Source organism: Gastrolobium bilobum, unplaced genomic scaffold (genome assembly GCF_033153095.1).
Source record: "Gastrolobium bilobum isolate Gb01-03AN ecotype WA unplaced genomic scaffold, APGP_CSIRO_Gbil_v1 utg4785, whole genome shotgun sequence".
Lineage (NCBI taxonomy): Eukaryota > Viridiplantae > Streptophyta > Magnoliopsida > Fabales > Fabaceae > Gastrolobium > Gastrolobium bilobum.
In genome coordinates, this window is record NW_026899441.1 from 82,766 (window position 1) to 109,153 (window position 26,388).

A 26,388-nucleotide genomic window follows, 5' to 3' on the forward strand; every position below is an offset into this window, starting at 1 on the left:
CTTACGTTAGAGATAGTTTGGGACTAGTTGACACTTCTGCCATCATTCATACGTATATATATACACACACGCATGTGATTGATGGGGTTGGACATAGAATCGATATGCTTAATGTATGAAGAAGAAAAATTATGCTCTGTGGGGACAGCAATGGATGGGTGATATTAGATATACCATTTGGTCAGTCACACATGGGGGTAAGCTGTCTTGCATTCTCATGTACTTGACACCCAATTAACATAATTGGATGCTTGATATTCATGATAATGATCCTTTCAATATTAAGTCTTGTCTTGCAACCCATTTATCCACAAGTTGCAAAAAGATCTCTAGAACAAGTTAAAAGGTTAATGTAAATCAATAATAATATGCCACCAACCAAGCTGTGTTCACTCATAGTGAAAGTAGTCAATGGAGTCATGGAGCGGTGCAAAGACAAGGGCTTGTCAAGTTGATTATCAGTTCCCGTTATTCTAGGCTTTTTTTTTCCCCTTCACATAATGGTAGGTTGTCAAGGTCCATGGTGTTCACCAATCAGCATTAGAGCTAAAAGCACTGGCTGAAGATAGCATTATAAGAGAAAGTTCAAGATGAAGTGACATAGCTAAAATCACGAAATAGTAACAGGCATCAAATTTTTATGGTTAATTGCTTCTAGTCACTGTGGAGGAGACAAACAAGAACCCAATGATAGTGATTGCTGCGAGACTTAAACCAAACAATGTGTAATACAAACTCGATGGACAGAAATTATCAACTATAAAAGCAGTAGCAATTTGCTCTCTATATTGCAAATATTTGACGTTTCAAATATTTGCAAGATAGAGTAGAAATATCTTGGTAGTACTACGGGAGTACTGAAAACTCAATGCATCATTTGCTCAATTTGAAAAATAATAATAATTATTTTTTACCATTTTACCTTTTCTTGTATGGTTATTTTTTTATAAACCATCACCTTTTTCTACTTTTAGTAAAGTAATACATACTACAGTAGTACTAAAGATGTGATGGTAAAATGGAGGTTATAAATATTTTTTAAGTGCAAAGTTTATCATGAATTGATTGGAATAACAACTTCTATTATTGGAGGATGACAAAACGACAAAATTAACTATTCATGGTTGTTCTATCAATTTCTCTCTAAATCTATAAGAAAAGGACAATGATACATAAGAAATTTTGCACAACTAAAGTAAATGGATATATTGGTAATCTTTTATTTATTTTTTTGTAGAAATATATTGGTAATCTTTGAAGGTAGATAGATATGCATAACTTAAGGATATGCCATTCATGATTATTTTTTAGGAACATTTCCACCAAGGCATGAAGTGTAGAAGGAAAAGTTGCTCTGAGCTTTGTTGTCAAAAGGAAGTTCCCTAGTCCTTTTAAATCTTAAGGATTCTTATCTCATAGTATTATATATATATAGGGTTTTATAATTCTCATATTGAAGGAGAATTGAAATCTCATGTTGTAGAGATAAAAAGCATATGAGACCCCATGTGTAAGAAAAAATTATACGTAGGACCCATGTCAGCACGGAAATTGAAAGGTGTGTAGGAAAATTATAATTCTCATGTTAAATGAGAATTATAAAACCCATATATATATTGGGAAAAAGAATTCTCATGTTACATGAGAATTCTTTCTCCTACTAGAGAGACATCGAAATGTGTGCAACAACTTTTTTTATTTTTATTTTTTAATAAGAGGTGAGACCCATCACTTATTGTGTCTATAGTAGGAGAATTCTTTCTCCTAGAACATGAGAAAAGAGGGACCCATATATATTTGCCCAAACTTCACTGGCCAGTGAAATAGAATATTCTTTATTACAAACCCAAACTTACAATGATATCTCATGTTACAAGTAAAGCCCGCCAAAAGAAGAAAAAGAAATATTTCTGTACTAAGGAGAGTGTAACCAACCACCTCTTACGAATCACTTGCATTTGCAACTTAACTTTGAGGATGGATACCCATTAATTTATCTGAAAAAGGGATGACATTTTGTTTGGCTACTAAAATATTCATTTCTTCATATTTATGCAGTATCAAATTCCTGCTTTTCATCATACCATACATGCCAATGCTTGACACATCTTACAAATGCGAACTTTGCTTTATGAATAGAGAAGTTTTTGGGTACGAAAGTCAACAATAAGCACCTTCTTCCATAGTCATATAAATTGCTAGAACTTCCACTCAACTGATTGAAGTGTTCTCTGTCAACGCTCCCTGTATCACCTGTGCTGTATATAATCTTTCGTTATTTCTTTTTATGTGACATAACTCACTGGTGACTGGTCTTTAGCTTTGTACACAATCGGTATGTTCCCTATGCATTTGAGTGGAGGAAACTTGACATGTACAACAAATTAAATCATGTGCGGTTTAAAGATCTTTCGGATTTTTTTTTTTTTTTGCTGTAGAACTTAAATTTATACACCACCAAATTAATAAAAATTTGATACATTAATATTACTACTATTTAAAAACATCGATAGATAAAGGTTCTAAATTCCTACGGGGAACAAAATATATATATATATATATATATATATATATATATATATATATATATATGGGAAATGATATGTTTACAAACTTTTTTTTACAAATTACATTAAGTATGATCGGTCATATACTCTTGATTGAAGTATGACCGGTCATACTTAGTATAGTTTCCCCTATATATATTTTTATATGGGAAAAACATTTCTCAAGTTGCTTGAGACAATGTTATCTCCGGCCACCCCAAAACTACGTCGTTTTGTTTATTTATTTTCTTATATTAATTGATTCATCTTTGAATGGTTATGATTCCTTTTTTTTCTCTCTTCCTTTATCACCATTGATCCATCTTTGTACGGTTATGATTTTGTAGCCGGAGATAACATTGTCTCAAGCAGCTTGAGAAATGATAAGCCTATATATATATATATATATGGTTTTATAAGAGTTATATTGTAGGAAAGTTGATTATGTTATGTTATAGAGATTCGTTTTGCGTGCCATAGTTTTTTTCTTCTTCAAAACATGCGGGTACCACAAAATATTGTGTGTGTAGAAAACTTTTTGTGGTCATGTTAAATGATGAATGCAAATCCCATATATATATATATATATATATATATATATATATATACATACGAGAAATGTGTTTCCCATCTTGCATGAGATAAATTTATCTCATATAACACATAAAAAATGAGTGAGATTAACTTATATAAAATAATTTATTTCATGCAACATGAAAAACACATTTTTCTATATATACACATAATAATAATAATAATAATTATTAGAGTTAACTGTTTCTTCAGTAATTGAAGATAACTTATTTTTACTTAACTCAAAACAATGTAATTTTGAGTTAAGAAAAAAGTATTTTTATAATTCTAATTTATTTCAAGGTTATTTTATCTTTTAAATTTTTTAATCTTTCAACTTCAAAACGATATTATTTTGTGTTCACCAAAGATAATTTTATCTTTAAATACTGAAGAAATGCTTTTCCATTATTATTATTATTTTTGGATTCTAGGATCTTAATTAATTTTTGGGTGCGTCAGTTAACTGTTTCTTCAGTAATTGAAGATAACTTATTTTTACTTAACTCAAAACAATGTAATTTTGAGTTAAGAAAAAAGTATTTTTATAATTCTAATTTATTTCAAGGTTATTTTATCTTTTAAATTTTTTAATCTTTCAACTTCAAAACGATATTATTTTGTGTTCACCAAAGATAATTTTATCTTTAAATACTGGAGAAATGCTTTTCCATTATTATTATTATTTTTGGATTCTAGGATCTTAATTAATTTTTGGGTGCGTCAAGTTTCCCAATATCTTCACCACCCGAGCAAAGAAACCATATGTATACCCAATGGGTGCAGCTCAGTTGGTTCCTTGGCGCTGAGTTAGTGGGGTTGGAGCATGTGTTCGATTCCCGCTGAATGCATTCTTGGGGAGGGGGCTGAACCTTTAGCCATCACTGACCCCCGCACTCCGGATTAGTCCCATAGTCGGCTCAAAGAGTCAAAGCTTGTGGGGATACCGGAGGGAGCCAACTCGCCTCAAAGAAGTAATTACGGTTGGGTAACTCAAAAAAAAAAAAAACCATATGTATGAAACTAATTCAATTCAAGTGGTGTGACAATTACTGTGATATGATTATTTAGATAGGTAAGTTAAGTTAGCCTTTCAATTTTAAGAATTAAGGAACATTTTTCCCTATATGTTATTTTGAGATAATTTTTGTGAAATTTCAAAAATTAAAAAGATAACCGTAATTTATTCTAGTTCTTTTATATATTTGTATTAAATATATGACAAACATTTCAAGTTAATACTCAGGAAAATATTATTTTATCTCGTAGACACGTAAAATATATATATGACTCACTTATTATTTCCCCACACTATTTTCTTGGTTTTCGTTCACTTCTTTCTGTGTTGCATAAGATTCTGTGTTTGCATGGAATGGATTTCGTCGAGGGAAAAAAATTTGTTAACAAAAAAAAAAAAAAAAACCTTGCGGTTGTTTTGTGGAGTAAATTTTGGAAAACCGGGGTTCAATTCCTTTTGTCTCTTTCCTTTTTTTTTTCCGCCGTAACTCACTGCTCAGCCGAACCGACGCAGTTGGACCGGAGAGAGAGGTGCCGGAGGTTAGGTGACATAACCGCCGGCGCTGGATCCTCATTGCCGGCCTTCCTCCATCTCTTATCGGCGCTAGTTCTGTTCTGCCACTGAAAATCAAGGTTAGGTCTCACTTATCATTCTCATTTTCAAAAATCTCGATTTCCAAAATGATTGTTTTTTTTTTATGGTATAGCTGATTCTGCTGGACATTCCTATTTCATAAAATATCCAAAGTAGTGATTTTGATGCGTATCAAGTCAGTTAAGTTTATTTTATATAGTAGGATTATTGGTGTGCGAAAGGGGAAGAAGTGGATTCTCGGATAAAGAATGAAAGTATGAATAAAATCAGAGTCATTCTGAGGGCAACAAATGAAAGAAGGAAAGATCCAAAACATCTTCAGCAATCAAGATGTTTTTATGCTAAGTATAATTTCCTTGACGGGCAGGATAAATTGGAATTTTATCATGTTCGAGGTATCAAAACTAAAGAATATTAGGAATTCTTGAAGGCTTACTGGATATTGAAGTTTTAGGAACTTTAGTAATCCACCTAGAAGATTTTTTTTTATGGAGCTTAACCTTTGCAAGTAATCCACCTGCCTAAAATTTTACCACTCAAAGCTACGATTTTCTGATTATGAGGTTTGCTTGTTTGGATATTATTTAAATCCTTATGAAGACCTAAAAGAATCTAAATAACTCTTGGACTCATACTAAATGAATCAAACAAAATTGGGGTTAACAATTGAAAAATTCCTAATGAAAAAACAACTTTACGAAGTTAATCTGAGTACAACATTTTCAGACTGATAAATCAAGGAATATCTATATCCTTGAATTGCTAAAAATTTTCATCCTTTATTTATCACAGCATATTTCTGTTTATTCCTAATAATTGTTATGCTAGAGCATTGTTGGCTTCCTTTGCCTCAATGTCTCATGCACTCTCATACGACAGATAAGTTCCATCCTCCCAATTTGGTACATCATTTTATTCTGTTTATCACCTTTGCGATGGTATAGCCTTGTTCATTCCTGTATTTTGACTGATAATACATTATTCTTGATCTTCAGCCCTTGTATGTAGGTACTTTATGTATTTTTCCTTTATTTTCTTCACTGTAAAGCTCATATTTGTTTATATGAACTCTCTGTCTGATTTGCTATTTTTGTCAAAAGTGTCTCAGAGTGGTTGGTGTTGGATATTGTATCTATAATCTCCCTCTTGTGGAGGTCATTAGCTTGCCACAAAGTTACTTTTTGCATATAGATTCCCTGGCCTCCCCAACCATTTTTCAGTATGTGGGGGAGAAGGAGAATTTGGCCCTTTTCTTCACCTCCATACAAATATTTATAATTGACTATGCTTATTCTTTAGGAGCTTTGGACATCTAAATACTCTGAAATGGAAAAAACTGGTTACATCAGTGATCCACTGAAGAGAAGTTCTGATGTTCCTCCTCTTGTTTGGGTGGTGCTACTTAGGACCCAAGTCTGTTTTCACACGTGTACTCAGAAATAAAAGGCGAGATGTGGGATCAGTTGGGGGTACTTATTGATTGATTGAAAGAGGTATTTAGATGAGAGCCAAGGACTCAATTGCCATCATTCTTTTTTCCCCCTTCCTAACTAGGATTTGGTATTAGCTTCAAGCACCAAACTTGTTTTCTCCGTTGGATATGCTTGCATCTATTGATCTAGCACCAAACTTGTTTTAGATGAGAGCCAAGGACTCAATTGCCATCATTCTTTTTTCCCCCTACCTAACTTGGGTTTGGTATTAGCTTCAAGCACCAAACTTGTTTTCTCCGTTGGATATGCTTGCATCTATTGATCTAGCATTTCTATCTGCTGAAGCTCTTAGCTTTTTTGCTTTTAACGATCCTGTTAGCTTTTTATTTTCTTTAGTGAAGAAAAACATTTAATTATACGTATAACAGATATGACCATGTCTAAAATCTTTGATTTGATCCCCTTATGTAGAGATGAATTTTATTCGTTTAGTGGAGCTATTTAATTAAATTGAAGGGTGGGTCCTTCCTAAAGTTGAACAAGGAAAGGAAAATGCAAGCTACCTGTTAGGAAATATTACAATTCACAAGTGGCTTGTTGCGGCACATGGGCTTCCAAAAATATGCAATAAGCAAAGGCATTGCTAGTTGAAATTGAATGGAGCCATATGGGGAAGCTCAACACCTCTTGGTCTGTCAAAGGTGAATATTGCAACTTACTGCTTTAACGATTGACATTTACTGTTAGATCAAGCACTTTGCTATGGTATTAACTGCATAAGTTATGCTAAATTCCTTTTGAATCAATATTCCAATTGCACCTTTTTTTGTAGGTGTCATTATATTTAGCATTTGTTATACATACATTATCATACTGGGCTTTTACTCATCTGACCAGAATGTTTGCAGCAGTATCCTGAGACTTAGCAATGATGCAAGGACTTTGTAAAATTTGATGGTTCTAAACAATTTTTAATGCAGTTTAGTATGCTAAAGAGGTACTCAAATTGTATAATGTGCTTTTCAGATGTATTTTTCCTTTTAAAATTGAACTATAAGGCATTATCAAAATTCAAAGATTATTTTGCATTCTGAAATCAGGGTTTGTTAATGCATAGGCAATGAGGTAAATTTAATTTTCTAGTAGGTAATCTATTGATGATTTTAGAGTTACTGAATTTTTGATTTAGTTATCGAAAGACTTTGCATTTTTTCTTATATATACTATTTAATGTACCTACTAAGTGTTTCTGTGAACAAGATTTGCAGGTCCTGCAAGATGCTTTGAAGACTCTTCCATGTGATGGTCATCCTTGTGTGGTAAATGAAGAAAGAAAGCCTCTCTCCACATCTTCAGCGAGTAAACTAGTTTTACTCACTTGAGGTGGACCTTCAGCTATGATAACAGAACAAGATTTACCTTAACTGTTTCAGCATCCTTTTCTGTGCTCTTCAAGCGACTAATGCCATCCATCACACAATCTTTCTTCACTGGGGACCAGTATCAATCAAACGAAAGATATGCTAAACCATCATATTAAAAATGAGAAGACAAGACTGTAGTTTATTTCATCTGGGAAGCTGCCTTCTGTTAAGTAAAACGGCAAAATTATGTTCTTATTTTCCTCACTATTGGTAGGTCTTTTTCTAATTAACCCTTGCCCCTTTTCTCTGTCAGTAGGTTGTATAGAATGCTTTTGCTTTGTTGTTCTTCAAGTGAAAATGAGCTGTTTTTTCAATCAGAAATTTCTGTGGGTTCTACTTTTTCTATTTTCCTCGCCTTTTTCTCTTTTATTTCAGTTGGCATTTTCAAATATTGGGAAATTTGGGCAAGCGGATGATTTCTTTTACGTTGTAGAGGATTATTGTCATAGGACATTCAAACCTAAACTAACATGCAATTCGTATCAATCACCTTGGACACTAACTAGGATGCTAAATTAGACCATCAACCTTAGTGCTGTTGTCGGCAAGACGGGTGTTATGGGTTTTTGGGCCTCGTTATTGGTTTATGGCCAAGGCCCAACAGAGAAATAGTTTGACAGATTGTGAACTGGTGAGTTGTTATTTTTAAAGTAAACTGAACCTTTTTTTCTTCTCTTTTTAATTTGACTGGGAATAACATGGATATCCCTTACCAAGTAGGTGCTAGAATGGGCCTTCTAGCTCAAATTTGGTTTTAGGCTAATGCTATTTAAGTATATTAAAGTGGAGAATTAAAAAATTTAAGATAAAATAATTATATTGAAAAATGGTGTAATTGAAAATTGCAATAATTCATCTGTATTTCCTTTTACTGAGTTTTCAATTTTAACTAATTATGTAGCTTGAAAATAAGTTAGGGAAAACTTCAAAAAAAACCCTATGAGTTTTCTAAATTTTCACTTACCCCCTCACAAATTTTTTGAATCATTCACACTCCTGTTTAGATTTTTTTTATCACTTATCCCCTAATTTATTTATTTTTTATCATTTACCCTCACTTAGAGGCCTAAATGATAAAAAAAACTTTAAGTCAGAGGATAAATGATTCAAAATTTTGGAGAGAAAATAAATGATTATGAGAAAAGTTACGGGGTTTTTTTTGAAGTTTTCCGAATAAGTTAATATTTGTTTCACCACTTACCAATCAACAAGAGCAAATATAATAAAAAAAAATTCTTATTTCTTATCTTCTCATCTTACCTAATCAAATCTTAGGGTGCCTTTCTACGAGGTTTGAAAAAAGTACTTTGATGATATTTTTTTTATAATAAGAAATTACTCTTTCCACTTTTGAAAAAAGTATTAAAATGATTTTTTTAAAGTTTTACTCTTTTTAAAAAGCTTATCTAATTATGGGCGGCAAAAAAAAAAGCTTATCTAATTATTATAAAAAAAATTATATGTTTTTTAGTTATTTGTATTATTTAGAATGACAAATATTTTTCTCAAAAAGAATTAGTGTTTGTCATTTTAAATGATACAACTTTGTGTTATTTTTAATGAAACTACGTCGGTTCGATTTGATGTACTTTGTCATTTTCTTTAATTTATAAAATTAGAAATAAAAAAAATAGAGGATCAAAACGACATAATTTTATTGAAAATGACATAATTTTGTATCATTTACAACGAGACATATTTTTTCTCGAAAAGTACAAACGGGACCTTAATTTGACAATGATTTCTTCGTATTCATCTATAAATAAACCTCTTAACTTAAGCAAAGCAATGCACGCACATTCCGGTTTCCATGTTGGGGTGATGCTGATGCGAAGGGTCAGATAATTGACAATTTGAGGAGAAGGATAGAATGTTAGTGTGAATTTAGTTGTACTTGGTGGTGGTCCTCAGAGACACGCGTTACTGTGGCTTTCACAAAATGAAGCATTTTGGATTAAAGCAAGGAAGCAAGGCTGCGATAGGAACGGGATGCCATACCCCATTGGAATCACGTGTTACTACCACACAATCAACTCCTTTACCACTTTTGCTAACTTGCCATTCCTTGGACCCCACCCAACATCATCAATTTGCATGTTGAGGGTCCAATCTTCCCTTCTTTTCCTCTTCCTCTTAGGGATATACTTCAAACAGTACTGATTCTCTATTATAGAGTTTTTTTTCTTTCTATTTTTCCCCGTAAAGCATGGTGGAAATCATTGGTTTCATTGTTCTAGGTAATCATGATATATAATAGGAGGGGAAAGATACTCTAACAAACAAGTTGTGTTACTACCATGTTATTACCAATCAATCTCACTGTTAGATTGATTATGTTGATTCAACGGTTATATTTATTTTTATTTTTGTATGGTTATGATTTCTCATATTTAGAGTGAAAGTATTAAATATGAGAAATCATAACCATACAAAGGTGGAAATAAATATAAAGTATTAAATTTAAAAAATCATGACCATACAAAGATCGAAATAAATATAACCGTTGGATCAACATAATCAATCTAATGATGAGATTGATTGGTAGTAACATAACTTGGTTGTTACAATATCCTTTCCATATTAGGATAGGCAAAAGCTTACTAAAAAATTATCTTAAAATATGAAAAAGCCTCATCCATGAAGGGTTAAAACAGTGTGCATAGAAATTGTAAAGAAAACTTTTTTTTTTTTGTTTACAATGAAAAAGAATTATTATGTTGATAAAAGCTTAGCAACACTTAACAAAAAAGAAAATCAAATCTAGCAAGATATAAAAAAAAAGAAAAGCAAATACAGTCTATACCTTGAACTAGAATCAGGAAAAAAAAAACTATGCTCCTCACCTGAAGACAGTAAGCATATTTTTCTACGATAATCAACACAAATAATGTCGCAACTTGTATATCTTTCCTTTTCAAAATATATATTCTACTTACAAAACCATTAAAAAAAAAAAAAAAAGTCATAAGGAAATTCACAGAAAACATCAAAATGATATTCCTTTTCCCCCTAATGTTATATGTACAAGAATTGTATAGTCCAGACGCCACCATTGTCCGATTGAACAAAGAAAACACATCTCCATGTCTTTTAATGTGGGACCCTCATATGTTGCGGATAAGGCCCATTAGAATTTAGTTCGCAAATCGGATTAAAAGGCCCCTCTAGTGGTACCTATTTCCATACCTTTTTTTTCTAATTTCTGCATCTTTTTTATACCTTGCTCTGTCATTAAATATGTTTAAAATTATTATAACTGCTCTACAAAATTATTATCCGATTCAATTAATGACACCGTTAGTTAGCAAAAACCATTAATCAGTTTGGATATTACTTGGTAGAATAAATGATATCAGTTTTGATAATATGATGTTATCCAAACCTAATAATAATATATATGGATGAACACAAATCTTTCTATAAATAATAATATTTTATTATTAATATACTTTTGCAAAAAATACCATAAATAGTTTTCTAAACATACTTTAAAAATATTTAACCACATTATGTGTCATTAAATATTAACTATCATATATAGAAAAATGTTATATTTATTATATTTTTTATCACCTTTTACAATCAATCTTGTTATCATTGTAGCAAAATCAAATTAATTGTTACAAAATGGCATCGAGTGAAAGTCATTGATTTGATTTTGATTTAATGATAACAACGTTAATTGTAAAAGGTGATAAGTAAAAAAAGATAGTAAATATAACATATCTCTCATAATCCTCCAAGTACTATGTTTGAGAAGGATTTAAAGACTTAATTTTGGGACCCGTCCCGAACCGGACTAGTGGTGAACAGAGGAATATCTCAACAAAATAAACTTCTTATACACATATAATAATATGAATTTAATTTATAAGTTGATCGACACAGTTTTCAGAAAATAATTCAATTAATATTTTTATTACACTTTATAAGAATACAAATACTTTTATTTTACTAATTTAGTTTGTATTTATAAAATTTTAGGTTAAAATACTTTTTATAATGTTTTAAATACAATTTTTTAAGTTAAAATAATTTAAATAATTCAAACAAGTATTGAATGTTTATTTATTAAATTAAAAACACAGAATGTCATACGAAACTCGAAATAATCTGCGCAAATAGTCAATAACATTTCGAATAATTAGTTTATGGGAAAAATGTGTATCATTTTAAAGGATGTAAAGTTGTGTTATTTTAAGTGAGAGAAAGAGATAGATAAAAGAGGAGAGAGAGTTGACAAAAAAATATAAAGGTGTGGGTCCTACCTCTTTGTGAGAGTGAAATGATATAAGTTGTGTCATTTGAAAGGAGAAACAATTTTTCCTAACTTTATATATGACTACGAAGTGTAGGAGGAAATGTAAAAATTGATGCGTACAACACTACAAGTAAGTACATTACTCTTAAAATTATGTAAAAGAAAGTATTTTAAAATGCTAAACAATACAAATTTAATTCTACATTTTTATTTTTATTTTCAACTAAAATTAGAAATTATCTGTTTGTTATGAATTTAATTATAAATATTCAGAAAGTGATGAATATAAATTATAAAGAATACATAATCATCAATATTTCGGCATAAATATAAGATGGATTCCGATGTATATTAATGGGGAAGTTGATAAGGAAGCTAAGCATTACTGGAAGACAAAGATTGCATTAAGTTCAAGGCAAGTGCGCAATGGAAGGGCTCTCTGTCTCTGCTTCTGCTTCTGCTTCTGCTGTGACTCTGTGGCAGTAAGTGGGTCGGCTGGGAAAGTCAGATATGAAATGACATTCAAAAGAAATCAATGTTTAACAGGCTTGATTTTGACGTTTCAGATTCTGATTGTCAGAAATGACCAACCAACTTAAATATGATATTATAATATAAATCGAATAAAGAGGATAGAAGCATTACGATTAGGATTCGCCTGATAATGAAGAGTTTTGCTAATTAGTATTAGGTTGTATATTTAATTTTCACTAATGTAGGAAAAATAAAAATAAAAACTCTTCAAAGAAACTCTGTAGATGTGCAACGTTTTCCTAGTATCCCTCTAGAATTCCTAAGATGCTCATATAACTAGCTAATCAAGTTTTTTTTTTTGAGTTAATTCAATCCTAATTATTTCTTTTGAGATGAGTTAGTTCCTCCTGGTATCCTTATAAATTTTGACATTTTTTAAATCTGCTATGGGATTAATGCGGGGTACGGGACGAGTCATAATTGATGATATTTAAACATTTCTCAAAGATGACATGTCAAAAGTCTTTTCATTTTCACTTACTCAGCTTCTTTACTACTAGCTAAGCTACTTTCATTTGGTATCAAGCTTGTTTCTTTTGTTCCCTTCATTAAGATTAATTTCATCGAACTAACTATCATGCTTTTATTTTTTATTTTTGTACTTTTTATATTTGTACAAGTTTTGGTGATTTGAAAATATCCTCATTTTGTGATCTGTTTTTTCTGTTGTCCGCCAATAGTTTGTCAATGGGACAGCACTCAAGTTGGTCAATACTCAAATATACATATTATGATAAAAGTTGTTACCAATTTTTTGAAGCAACCTGCAAAAGTGGCTGCTTCAATTTTAGTGCTTTTATGGAGATTCCTGTATGTTGAGAAGGGGATGCCATAGCAATTCATAAAAAAAAAAAGAAAAAAGAAGGGAATGCCATTATATATAATATATATATATATATATATATATATATATATATATATATAGGGGAAGGTTATACTTACAACCTATTTTCTTTACAACTTCTTACAACCATATATCTTAACCGTTGATTTCCGTCAATCAACGGTTATCATTTATTGTGATTTAATAATTAATTAATAAATTTAATTTGCGAAAATTTTAACCGTTGATTGGCGGAAATCAACGGTTAAAATATATGGTTGAGAGGTTGTAAAGAAAATAGGTTGTAAGTATATTCCTGTATATATATATTTTGAATCTTTCATTCTTTCCCCTTACGTTTCATAATACAGGAAAAAAAGAATTAAAAAGATTTTCCTTAGCATGAACTGAGACAAAATCCATTTAGAATGGTACTTTAACTTAGCCTAGTTCGATTTTGGTTTATCAAAATATCCTCGCGTATTCTTTAAAAATGAGGTTATAACCCTTCTTGCAAGTGTAGTATATATCTGAAACCTGAATCTTTGTCCTTAAGAACACTGTTGGCTTACTAGTGCTAACCTAGCTCTACATCCACTTTTTTTAACATAATCTTCAACCTCAATAAAACAGTGCATTGGTTGGAAACTTTTCAGCAATTCAGTGGAAGAACGCGTGGTGTCTTGAAGCATCCGATGACTGAAACTTTTGTAAATTAGTAAGCATTTAAACCATTCCTTTAAGATTGCATGCCGTCATGAAATTTCACTTTTGAACTTACTTCAAGGTTTACTTAATTAGTTAATTGAGGGGTTTAAGAGAGATAGTGGATGAATGAAAGTGTCTCAAGTTTGAAGCATTATTTTATATATTGCACATATATATTTATTTGAGTTCCATGTATATACCTCTTCCTGATAGACCCTCTAGAGGTTTAAAAGAAAAAAGAAAACGGAATTTTTGAAAAATAATTAAATATCATCTTTTCGGGAACTAGCAATTGAGAAGAACACTTTTTTATTTATTTGGTATTTGGGGTTAAAACCTAAATTGGAGAATACAAACACCGACTTAATTACTTCTAACTGATAGTCAATCTGTTATGTTAAAATTTAATTCAAAAATTTAATTCAAACAAGCTGGTTATGCTGCTTTTGTGGTTCAGGAAAGATCTACGAAAGATAATTCAAAGTCTTTATGGAAATCAAAACTTAAAAGAATAAAATAAAATAAAATCATCCAAAATCCTACTTGTAAGAAAGTACTTATATTATTGATACATGTGATATATGTTGTAAGTGCTTAATGATTAGCATTTGATTTTCGGTCTAATACTAATCATCAACAAAAACGTTGTAAGAGGTTGTTTCAATTTAATTAATGGTCTTAATAAGTTTGAGTTATGGGTATGCAGTTATATTAAAAAATTTGGAGGGAGAATTTTGTCACCATTATGGTCTTGTTCGGGTTGACCGTGTGAGTCTATTAATTGATGAACCGGTGAAGAAATATAAATAAAAATTATTAAAACTCGACGTTAATTCAATTCCAGGTTTCATTTGACTTAAGTTCAAGATAGACATTATTAATCGGTAGATGGTTGTCAGCATCAGGCGTGTTCTAGGCATTAATTATAGTCTCTATTGAATATAATATTTGCTAATCAGTTACTACATTTTAAGTTTTATTTTTGGCAAAAATATTTGTTCTTTTAAAAGATGGTCATTTTAATTAGAATTAGTGTTTTTATTTAAAATTTAAATAAAAAAACTCACTTTCTATCCTATGATTTTCATTGTATTTCTCTTTCTCTCACTTAAAATAACATAGTTTTATATCCTTTAAAATGATAAATACTAATCCTTTTATTTTTTAACAAAACAATGTCTCGATATCTATTCTTTTCAATGTTTTTTTTTCTCATGACACAAATTATATATATATTTTTCGCCAAAGAGATGTATAATTTTAAATTAATTTTAAATTATACGTAATATTGTTTGGACTTTTTTAGGTGGGCATATTGTTTGGACTTTTCCATGTTTTTTTTTTCTCATGACACAAATTATATAATATATTTTTCGCCAAAGAGATGTATACTTTTAAATTATACGTAATATTGTTTGGACTTTTTTTGGTGGGCATATTGTTTGGACTTTACTCTCGTTAGTATTACCAAAACGGAAGTTGGTTAAATTGTTTTCCTGATCGAGCTTAAAACACTAGCAAATTTGGTTTTATCCATTTTCTCAAATCCACTACAATATAAAACTAGTTAAAGGTGACAAGGTAAAGCAGCATTCTCACCTCAAATTTAAGTAAAAGCATCCATTGAACAAGTAGTAAGTAGTGACAAGTACAATAACGACGAAAAAGAGTTAATTGTCCTTAAAACACTAAATTTCAGGACATTAATTGTTTACTTGACAGACTGAAACGAAACTGAAGTCCTTAAATATGATGAAGATAGCCTTCATTTGTTCAATAGCGCAGCCTTTGACATCAAATACACTTCTCAGAAACCTGAATATAATCAAATAACACCACATGATCAGATGAAGGTTCATTGCAAAGATCTATAATATATATCACTTACACAATATTACGTACAATATATATATGCATCATTAGTATAATTAAACCTGACGTACAGTTTTATTTTTACTCCTTTTCTTTTCTGAGTGCAAGAAGTTACACACAGTAGCTCAACATATGGAAGATCAAAATAAATAAATGTTGAGGATAATAATTTTGATCTGATCTTAATATATATAAATAAAATATAGAGAAAAAAATTTGTCTTTAATACTTACGTTCTCCATCTTAGCTTGATTTGTTGCTCTCCAACATCAGCCCAAAATGAATATGAGGAAAATGTGCCCACTAAAAATGAAATAATTTCCAGTTATTATATTTATCAAGCATATATATATATATATAGATTATATAATAAAAATTGCAGCTATTTGAATATGGTCCTTACGTTCTTTGCAGCTGTACTGAAGGCTTCTCTGTGACTGATATCAGGATTATTGGCCTTGATCCTCTGAATTTCTTCCCTGCATATGAACAAAGACGTTTCAAAGGTGTTTTAATGTTACCCATTGAATCAAATATATAAGCATTAAATAATCTGTAATGCATTGTAGTTACTTTATGAACTGATTATAAGCAGAAGGTACGCGCTGCCTCTTCTCGGGAGCTGGAAAAGAAAACAACAACTCATGAAGATCAATATTTTAGGTAACATTATGGATAATTTTTATTTTATTTTAATATTTGTAATGTGGTTATAATGATTTTGATATTGGATATTAATTAGTACTGGGGTAAAACCAAAAGGGCTATACATATATATATATATATATATACTCACGTCGGTTCACAACCCTTTCCTCAGTTACATGAGTGGTGGGTGCACGCATTGCAATCCTGTTGTTGCATTTGGAAGTGGAGCCAGTTTCAATCCTATATTCTGGATTGCCATGGCTTGGTGCCTGAAAATCAAAGTTAGCAAGCAGCATCAATAACCATGCCCTAAAATTTGTAATAAAATGTTTATTGTTTATTGTTCTTTTTCTTTTTTTGTTTCCTTATTTTTTCATGAATTCAAACTAAGTTGTTTGCATAAAGGGTTTACTGTGATTAAGATGTGGGGGGAAAACCACACAAACTCAGAGAGAGAGAGAGAGAGAGAGATGAAATGATGCTTTCTCATAGAGAGAAACGAAAGCACCTTTAAAAATCACTGAGTAGTTAGACAAGAATGCAACTAATCAGATGAATGAAGTACATAAAACCCAGATTGACAGTTGTTGAAATGAAGGGCTTAGATTTAGGGATCTACACCAAGATACCATTTTTTTTGTTTTTGTTTTAAATTATTAATAATAATAATAATCTCAAGTAGGGGTGTTTGCCTTGTAGAGGACAATGATCTTGAAAAGAAATCATTAAACCTAACTATATAAGAGAACTTCATATCCTCAAGGTAACATCGAGAAGCCCTAATTAAAGATATATTTTCAGTGTTCTTTGCCTTGATGGGTTAGGACAATTCCTGACGCCTCTACTAAAAGTGCAAAAAAGAAAACAAAATAGGTTTTGTTTATGGCGGCTGCAGGTACCTAGGGTTTTCTCTACTCTCTATCTCTCTCTCTCTCTCTCTGGTCTCAGGCGCCAACAACTTCTCAGGTTGAAGTAACAGACTCGTGCTTTGAAATTCTCGATTTAGCACACAGAACCTACCATCCTGGGAGGCTTCGATTTTCTCAAAAAGAATAACTCCCACAAACCCTAGGATCCAGAAATCAAAGAAACTATTTACTTTTTTCTTTATTTATTCAATTATTTTACTGCTACTTTTTGGTTAGTTATATTTATATGTTTTAGTTTGTCAAACTGTGAAACCTTTCCCCTTTAAAAACATCACACTTCATTGGAAACGTGTCTGTGTAAATAAATAATATATAGTAATACCTGAACATCTTGCCATGACAGTGATTGAAACGCAGCGGCCATGTTCACGGACCAAAGGTTGGTGCAGTGTCCACATCGGACGGTCACGATGTCAAAGAGGCTACTGCATGGAACGCTCACCTGTATAAATAACATTACAAATCATTTCAACCATTGTTTCTTACTCTATTACATGTATATGTATACTAAGCCAGTGCACACAGAAAATTCACAAGAAACCCATAACACATAATGATTATTTCATACTTTGGATGATCTGATCTCATAAAAGAAAAAGGAGGGGAAAAGAAAAAAGAATTTGAGAAGTGGGGTTCTGAGGAAATTAAAGGACGCAGCTTGGTTTTACATGTAAAAGGAAGAAAACTCAAATTGAAAGCTGCAACGATCCAGGGTTTCTTCCTTGTATGTTAGAAACTGGGAATCGTTAATTTTTGTTTTTGTTTTTGTTTTTTCCTATTCAGCCAAAGAAATGAACTTGAGAAAGCACATGGCTGTGTAGTGCAGTATTTTAGTTTTAAGTCTAAAGTAGAGGTAATTTAGGTCACAAGCAGGGGATAGGAAATTAAAGGTAGAATAGAGGACTTGTCCTATCAATAGTTTTATCAAATAATTCCGGTTTTGGCGTTTTCAAAAGGACACCACCATATTTATCAAAACAATTAAGCAGGTGGCACAATTAGCCACATCCATACTTGCTCTTTCTTCAGGGTATCTATGACTTTTCTTTGACTGCAAAAGAAGGGAAAAAGAAAAGACCATAGATGGAGACCTGATCACTCTAAGAAAAAAAAAAACTTAGAAGCCCAGAAAGAGAGAATTAAAATAATACATCTGATCCACTGATTCAGAAAAGTACATACACACAGCATAGCTTCCTTTTCAGGATCTGAATTGAATTCTATTATGCTTTGATATGTACAAGAGAAAGAAAACAAACAAACAGGCGCAAAAGAAACAAACCAAGTATATATGTATGTGCAGTACATTAACTTGGTATTTGAAATAAGAAGATTAATAATTAGCATGCAAGAGCTGAAAAGCAGATCTCCCACTAAATTGTAAAGAGTTTTCAAATCAAAGATACCGCAAGAACAATATTGCAAAAGTTGCAAGGGATGTAGCAGAGTTGCTCAGGTGCAACATCGATGCTGCAGCTAGACATGTCTCTCAAGCTTCTTCACTAGTGAAAGAAGGAGGTGAAAGAAAGAAGGGAAGGAAAAGGAGGAGGAGATAGATGAGGCTATAATTAAATAGCTCTATCTTGCAATATATTGGACACTAAAGTTGAAAGCACAGAGTCCTTTTATTCTCTCTCCTTACAAGCCCTCCTCCTTGCTAAGATACCGGGCTATGTATGAGTGTGTATATATATATATATATATAATAATATATCAACTTGAGGAAAGGGCTTGTATATATAGAAATATAAAGAGAGGGAGAGAGAAGTTGATGAAGGGTATGTTTGGAATCCCAAGGGGCAATAAGAAAAAGGGAAGGGACGGATGCAGGATGCAGAAAGAGTAGGGTAAGGCAATGTGATAAAAATAAAAAATAAAAAATAAAAAATAAAAAAAATTTAGTAGTGCCCTCAGCATCAGGCATCATTAATCATTCAAACACAAAATTCAGAAAAACGAGCAATCATGAAGTCTACTCATGCCCATACAATATCATGCCAGAAATTCATACAAAACATGTTTCCTAGGATGAATCAGACAAGTTAATTAGGGAAAGCATATCTAAATCTGGGACTTGCTCAGAAAACATGTTCAATTTTATATATATGTATATATATATCACACAAAATAACTATAAAAATAACTAAGAAAATTAAAAGAGTTAGAGTATCTCCCCTGATAGAAGAATTGCAATTCTCGTGTGCAAGTCTGCCTACCATTCCCAGATTTAGAGAATTGCTCTCCTCAGCAATAATTAAACCACGAGAAAGAAGAAAAACCTACACAATAGAACAAACAGTGGCATATAGAATAAACTATAATGCACACATTAAAACATCAGAGAGAAATAAACTAACACGAAATAAAAAATAAAATAAAAATACGAAATTGAAAAATAAACTAATATACAAAATCACCGTCAGCAATGAGATATACTCAACCCTCCATGTCATCCCCCTCAGCAGCGTGGGATGACTCGGAAAAAGGATGAATGTAAAGAAAAAGTGGTTGATAGGAATTAATTCCTGAAATTCTGTGGGAATCTGAGTGGAGAAAAACCATTGAGTTGGATGATGTTAAAGTGAAATAATACCAGTTTTTCAATCTCATTGTTGTTTGAGCTACTAACCATAAATTCCTACCCTTAAGCCCGGCCAAGTTACAACCAGTGAAGTCCTTTTGATCAATTATGCATGTGTTAATGTTCCTCATCTTTAGGAACTTGAGAATATGATCAAGCTTATGGTAATGTTATTGCTGTGATGGATTGAGTGATTGTTACTCCCTTAAACACTTGAGTGATGAACGTTATATGATTATCTTGGTGAGGGGTGTTCAAGCTAGATTCTGACATGTTCACGAGAATAGAAGGCATTGTTAGGAGTTTTTTGCATTGATTCAGTCATGCTTAGCATAGTGATCTCTTGATTATCTGTATGATGTTGTATTGGAAGAATTATTTGTTTCCTGGATTGAGTCTTGTACATTGCTGGGGACAACAACGTTTAAATCTGGGAATGATTTGATGTGCCTCTGGCTAGTGTGATTTTCTGTGTTAAAATTGATAAAAATTGAGTCATAAAAGAGCAACTTAAATACATATTTGCTAGTTATATTGATTCTTTCTTTTCAATAAAATTTCTCACTTATTGGTTGTGTTTTTACAGGAAAAGAAGTGAAAATTATAAAAAGTCTGTTCCCGTTAATGCAATTCCATCCGGGTGCAGCATAGGCCAAGGTCCAGAGAAATGGCGCCGCTTAGCGCCAAACTCATGCTAAGTGGCGCCAAAGTAAAGCATCATGGGGCCACTAGGCGCCCACAAAGAAGGAGGATGGCGCCACTAGGCGCCCACAAAGAAGGAAGATAGCGCTAACTGGCGCCGGTTTGCGGGAAAGAAGTACCATGCTGCGCGAAGGGTATTTTTGGAAGAAGGAAAAGAGGATTATAAATAGGATCCTTTTGACAGAATTAGGCATTCAGACCTATTCTTCTGAAGAAAGACGACGTCAGAGCTCTGAGGGGATTCCTAGGATCAAGTTCTTCTTCTCTTTTCTCCTTAATTTTATGCTTTTGAATATTGGATTATTTTTAGCCATGATTATGCTTGACTAGTTTTCTTTTATTGTAGTTAGGGTCACAAACCCTATGTAAACCCTTGTTACGCGGATTGATTTATAATTGCTCGTTTATATAATTATCTTTATCTCTACCTTGTTCGTATTTGATATTTTCTTTATTAGAATTGACTCACTCTAATAGTTGATAATAGTCTGAGGGTTAGAACCCTAGATAGGGATATTGGGGTTTTCATCCTGAAAAGGGGTAGGATAACGGTTCGTATGCATGCTAGGAATAGATGTGTATTGAATTGCGGATGCCTAAATTATAGAGTTCATTGCTTAATTTTCATGAGGGGTTGCTAAGGGATTAGGATTCCAATTGGGGATTAAATGGTTAAATTGCCAAGGGATTGAGATTTAACTAATTATTTTAGATAATAATTTATCCGAGTAATTTTATAAATTAATGTTGTAAATCAATCCAAAGTAAGAAGTGGGGATCATAAGGTGAGTGCACTCTAGCTACAATAATTTTCTCATTTTTACAAATCAATTCTCATTGTTATTGTTTTATTTCTATTAAATAAAAATTCAAAAACAAGTCTTTACTTTTATTTCTTATTGTTACTAAAAAATCAATTCACAATTTTTACAAACAACAAACCGAGTTTTCCAACTTAAGGGGACTGGTTATTGTAGTACTTGGTTTACAATCCCTATGGAGACGATATTCTACTTATTTTCTATATTACTTGTGTGATCGGTATACTTGCCGGAGAGCATCAAATTTTTGAAAAACCACATTTAAGTGGGCAGTAATTCTTGCATATCAGTTTGAGTTTAATTACAATTTTCTCTTTCACAATACATGAAATTTACTCTCTCTCGCTTCTTTTTTTCAAAACCAAAATTATTTTAAATATGGATATAGTATTTCAAAAGTAATGTTTTAACTTTTATAGAAGCTAGGAATAAAAGGTAAATGGAAAAATCATAGTGAATAAAGCTCTCCCACTTTCCCCTAATAAAGGAGATGATCCATTATACATAATTTTATCCTTAATTCTTTAAATATTAGGAATATTGGCTAACATCATTTTGACTTTTGTGTGCATTTTTTTTGTTCAAGTTTCAGTTGGAATACATACATAAAGGGAGAAGCATCTTTTAAAAAAAAAATTGCAATTTTTTTCATCCAAACCGACCTTAATTATAACGAATGTCTTGTATAGAATTCCTATACCCACCACTAGCAATGTAATAGTAGTGAAACTAAAAGAATATCCGTATTGGGTTCTATAGAAGATAGTAAATGCAGTATATAGTTAGTTACAAATAATAGTTGTGTATAAAATAATATAAATTTTATACACTATTATTGTGTTGTATCTAAAATTTAATTTCGAGGGGAAAAAAGCAATCGAGTATATGATTACAATATATAAAAACAATTAAATATTAATATGAAATTTTATAAAATTTACATATCAATTGAATTCGAGCATCAAAACAAGACACAGTCTTTGGCCGCATTACCAAATCTGTATAATTAATAAATAAGATATAATTACTTTATATTAGTATTTATTATGATGGAATGATAGGGACCACTTCTATCCTCAGACATACCTGCAAGTCCACGGCGGACCAGGGGGGCGAAAATTAATTATAGATAGTGGTACGACTTTCTTCAATAACTCCACAGATTTCAGTAATGGTTGTTTATTTATTCAAAATATATATATATAATAAAGGACTTTTTTTAAGTATATGAAATGCAGCTGCTAAATTTGATACCTTGCTGCATTTCTGTAGTTAACAAGAAAAAAAAAGATGACAGCAGACAATTAATATGTAATTTATTATATAAATAGTGCAAAAATATAATTCTTTATAAAATTGTATAAACTAAAATAAATCTATAATGATAAAAAAAATGTCAAATATTGGGATTTTTCAATTTTTTTCATACCACCTTAAAATTAGATAGATGATACTAAACTAAAATTTTATCAGCTTAACAAGCTAAAATATATGAAATATGCACAATGATCAAATTTTTGTGGGTATATTCTGTGTGCACTATTTGTGCACATATATATAATGGTATTTCTTTCTGTACATATCTAATTTCATTAATGTACTGAGTACTAGTAAATGTTGCTGTCATTTTGTGTGGTAAAAAGTTAGCTAGGGATGTCTTTCATTTTCTTTCCAACAACTTCTTTTTCGCAGCTTTTATTCCAAGGGCTAAACAAATCAATCATAAAACATCAAACCAGTTAAATCAAATATGACAGTTGAAACCCTAAGAGCCACTAAAATTGCTTCATATATACATCGTGCTTTTTGCATTTTTTTGCCTTTTTATTTTTATTTTTTTATAAAAAAAGAACCAGATGATTTAGATTTGAGAACCAGCTACGATATCATCTTCATTCCCTATTAATTATGTTTAATATATATTGGTAACACAACATGAGGTATAAATTTCTGGTCCCGGCTGATCAAACTATTTGTAACTAAGATGTGTTGGTTTGAAAGTGATTAGATAGTTAAAATAATTCTTTTGCAGACAAAATTATTGGAGAAGACAAACAAGATAAATAGAAAAAAGAATTCTTGGAAAATATATATAGATACTCAAGAAAATGAGAAAGTTACAACATTATTAAGATGTCTTCTTTGTCGAGTTAGCCATTTTATTATTAGGCAATGTTCCATAGCTCATTTAGCTTCAGTCCCTTTCCATGTCTGGTGTAATAAATTCCACATAACTCACTTTGTTTCGTCACGTACCGACTACGTCCTTTGGTATTATTAAAAGATGCTGCCTATACCACCTTCTTCTCTTATTTTTATTTTTATTTTTATTTTTAAATGTTCTTTTTTTTTTTGGGTCAGTTTTCTCTTCTTATATATGTATCCACAACTGTTGGATCATTTCATTATAACATATAGTTTTGACACTTGCTGAATGCTACCATTGTTTCTGTCAGCAAAATCACCTATTCTTTATATATATATATATATTTTGAAGTTTGATCCAAAGTTGAGCGACAAAAAAATCCTTGTTCATATAACTTGTTGAAATTTTCTGTCAAGTCCGAAAAGTTAGAGGGGAAAAAGTATCATTTTCCTCATGTAATGTAACCAAAATCTCTTTATGGTTAGTTATAGGACTGTGCTGCAAATATATATATATATTTTGTATAATGATGACATTAAAGTTCGAATCTATAATCTGATGTAAATTATTCAAATTCATCACTATTATATCAATTGTAGTGGCTTGTTTGTTTCTTTTTCTGATATTTAGCTTTTGATAATGCCATCTTAATCTTTAGTCTTTTGTTCCTTTTCTGGATTTAAATTTTTTTACTTTTTCTAATCTCTGCCTAGCTTTATGTTATCTTTCTTTCCTAAAATCTCCATGGTCAAAGTCAGGGAAACATTAGTAGGAGCTGGTAGTTGATAAATGATAGACAATGTTGTTGGCTTTGAAATGAATATGATAAACCTTCTAAATCCAGAAGCATATATGAACTCGACCTACTGTTACAAAAAAAAAAAAATTGGTTATATATCTCCTTAATTATTCTGATTGTGATTTGTGATTGATGTTTTTATGCGGGCGTGACAATTAATAAAACGTACTAGAGAAGTACAAAAGCGCGTCAGGTATTATACTGTTTGCTTTGAATTGAACGGCATAATTCTACTGATGGAATTGTTTTAACATTCATATAATCTCGTTACAGAGATTCATTAGCTAAGGGGAATTCAGTTCCCTGCTCGTTGGATTTAAATAATATATTTTATAAATTTTGAAATTTATTTATTTTGGACTAAAATATCATGTGAAGTATCGTTAAATTTCTTTATTTTTGTTCTGGATACTCATCTTAAGCCCACCAGTTAGATTCAATATCTTAAAGCTCACATCTAAAACCTTCTATATGACACTCATGACAAGTTATAAAGGCTCATCACTGGGACATTCCTCTTCCCTGCTGCTCCTATAGACCGATAGTGGACAGCATATCTTGTCTCAGGACAAGACATGGCTTAACGAGACAGCTCATGGGACTGACCAACTCGCTCCCCATGATAGAGAGGACTCTCCTCTCTAAATACCTCCCTCAGACGTTGAGGGGACAAATCTTCTTCTCTACTCTCTACCTATGCTATTACTAGTTATCTAGTAGTCTCTTCTGTTTTCTTTCTTTTCTTGTTTGGGCTGTCTCTTTTAATTTACCAAAAAATTAAAAAAAATAATATCATGATCAAGTTAGATATGCAATTTATCTCATTCGTGGTATATGTAGTGTTATGAATTCATATAATTAAGCAGAGGCGGAATTAGGGGGCTAGGGTGGCGGCCACCATATACATATATATATATATATATATATATATATAAAAAGAGTGCTTAATGGGTTGTTACCCTGATGAGATAAAAAGAGTGCTTAATGGGTTGTTACCCTGATGAGATCACGTGTAGAACTTATTGTACAGTTTTAAAACATTTTTAATTAAAAAAGAGTGTGGGGCTGAGATGCTGCTAAACTGTTACATACTGTCATAAGTTATCTGCAGTTGCGGTTTAAGGGATGAGGTATGTGTGAGGCCTCATCTATTAGGGACGGTGGTGTTGGTGGGGGATGCACAAGGAAGTTGAAAAGTGATTGATCCATACTTTATCAACCATCTTTCACTCTTCGTTTTGATTCTTTTTCTATATCTTTCACTTTTCAATCAAACAAAATATATTGAATGGAGGCAATATAATAAAAGTTGAATTTTTCTTTTCTTTTCTTTTTATATTTTTTATTTTTTAACACATATAAAACTTTTTAAAAAAATAAAATTTCAGGGACAGCACTCTCGCAACTAAATTTATGAACATAAATAATATTGTCTATGTCTGTTACTGCCCCCTTCAAGTAAATTCCTGATTCCGCCACTGCAATTAAAGGCAACAATTTAATTATTCTCATATATATAATATTGCCAAAAGAAGTTATCTAATATAAGTGTACAAATTTTTCATATGGAGTCATTTAATAATGTGCATGTTTTTCAAATTATTTGAAGAAAATGAAAGCTAGTATATATTATTTAAGATTTACTTTTTCGAAGATTTATTGTTAAATGGAAGCTTTATAATAACAGTGGATATCATATCAGGGATGACTTTGAGCAGGGCATAGCTGCTAGCATATCTCTCTATCACGGGAACACAATTCAGAGTACCAAATTACCAATGGATGCAAGAATTGCTCTGCCTCTGTATCTATTCTATACGCAGAAAAGATCACTGATAACTAGCAGCCAACCTAGCATGCGTGATAGAGCCTCTATGCCTGTGATTTGGTAGCTAGCTAGAAAGGTAATTAAAGTAAACAACGTACGAAAGATGTAATGGACACAAAATATAAATATATTGGAAAAAAGAGAGAGG

The 26,388-nt window shown here is 31.5% G+C and overlaps 1 protein-coding gene across 1 annotated transcript; it reads right to left on the reverse strand.

The window, feature by feature from the left end:
* Positions 1 to 15,492: 15,492 nt before the first annotated feature.
* On the reverse strand, positions 15,493 to 19,038 carry LOC133290471 (axial regulator YABBY 5). Its single transcript, XM_061488551.1, has 7 exons — positions 18,770 to 19,038; positions 17,686 to 17,805; positions 16,583 to 16,703; positions 16,360 to 16,408; positions 16,190 to 16,265; positions 16,020 to 16,089; positions 15,493 to 15,729 (listed from the first exon to the last, which is right to left on the reverse strand). The coding sequence occupies exons 1-6, from the start codon at positions 18,845 to 18,847 to the stop codon at positions 16,030 to 16,032; spliced, it is 504 nt and encodes a 167-aa protein (XP_061344535.1). The 5' UTR covers positions 18,848 to 19,038; the 3' UTR covers positions 15,493 to 15,729; positions 16,020 to 16,029.
* Between the last annotated feature and the right edge of the window lie 7,350 nt (positions 19,039 to 26,388).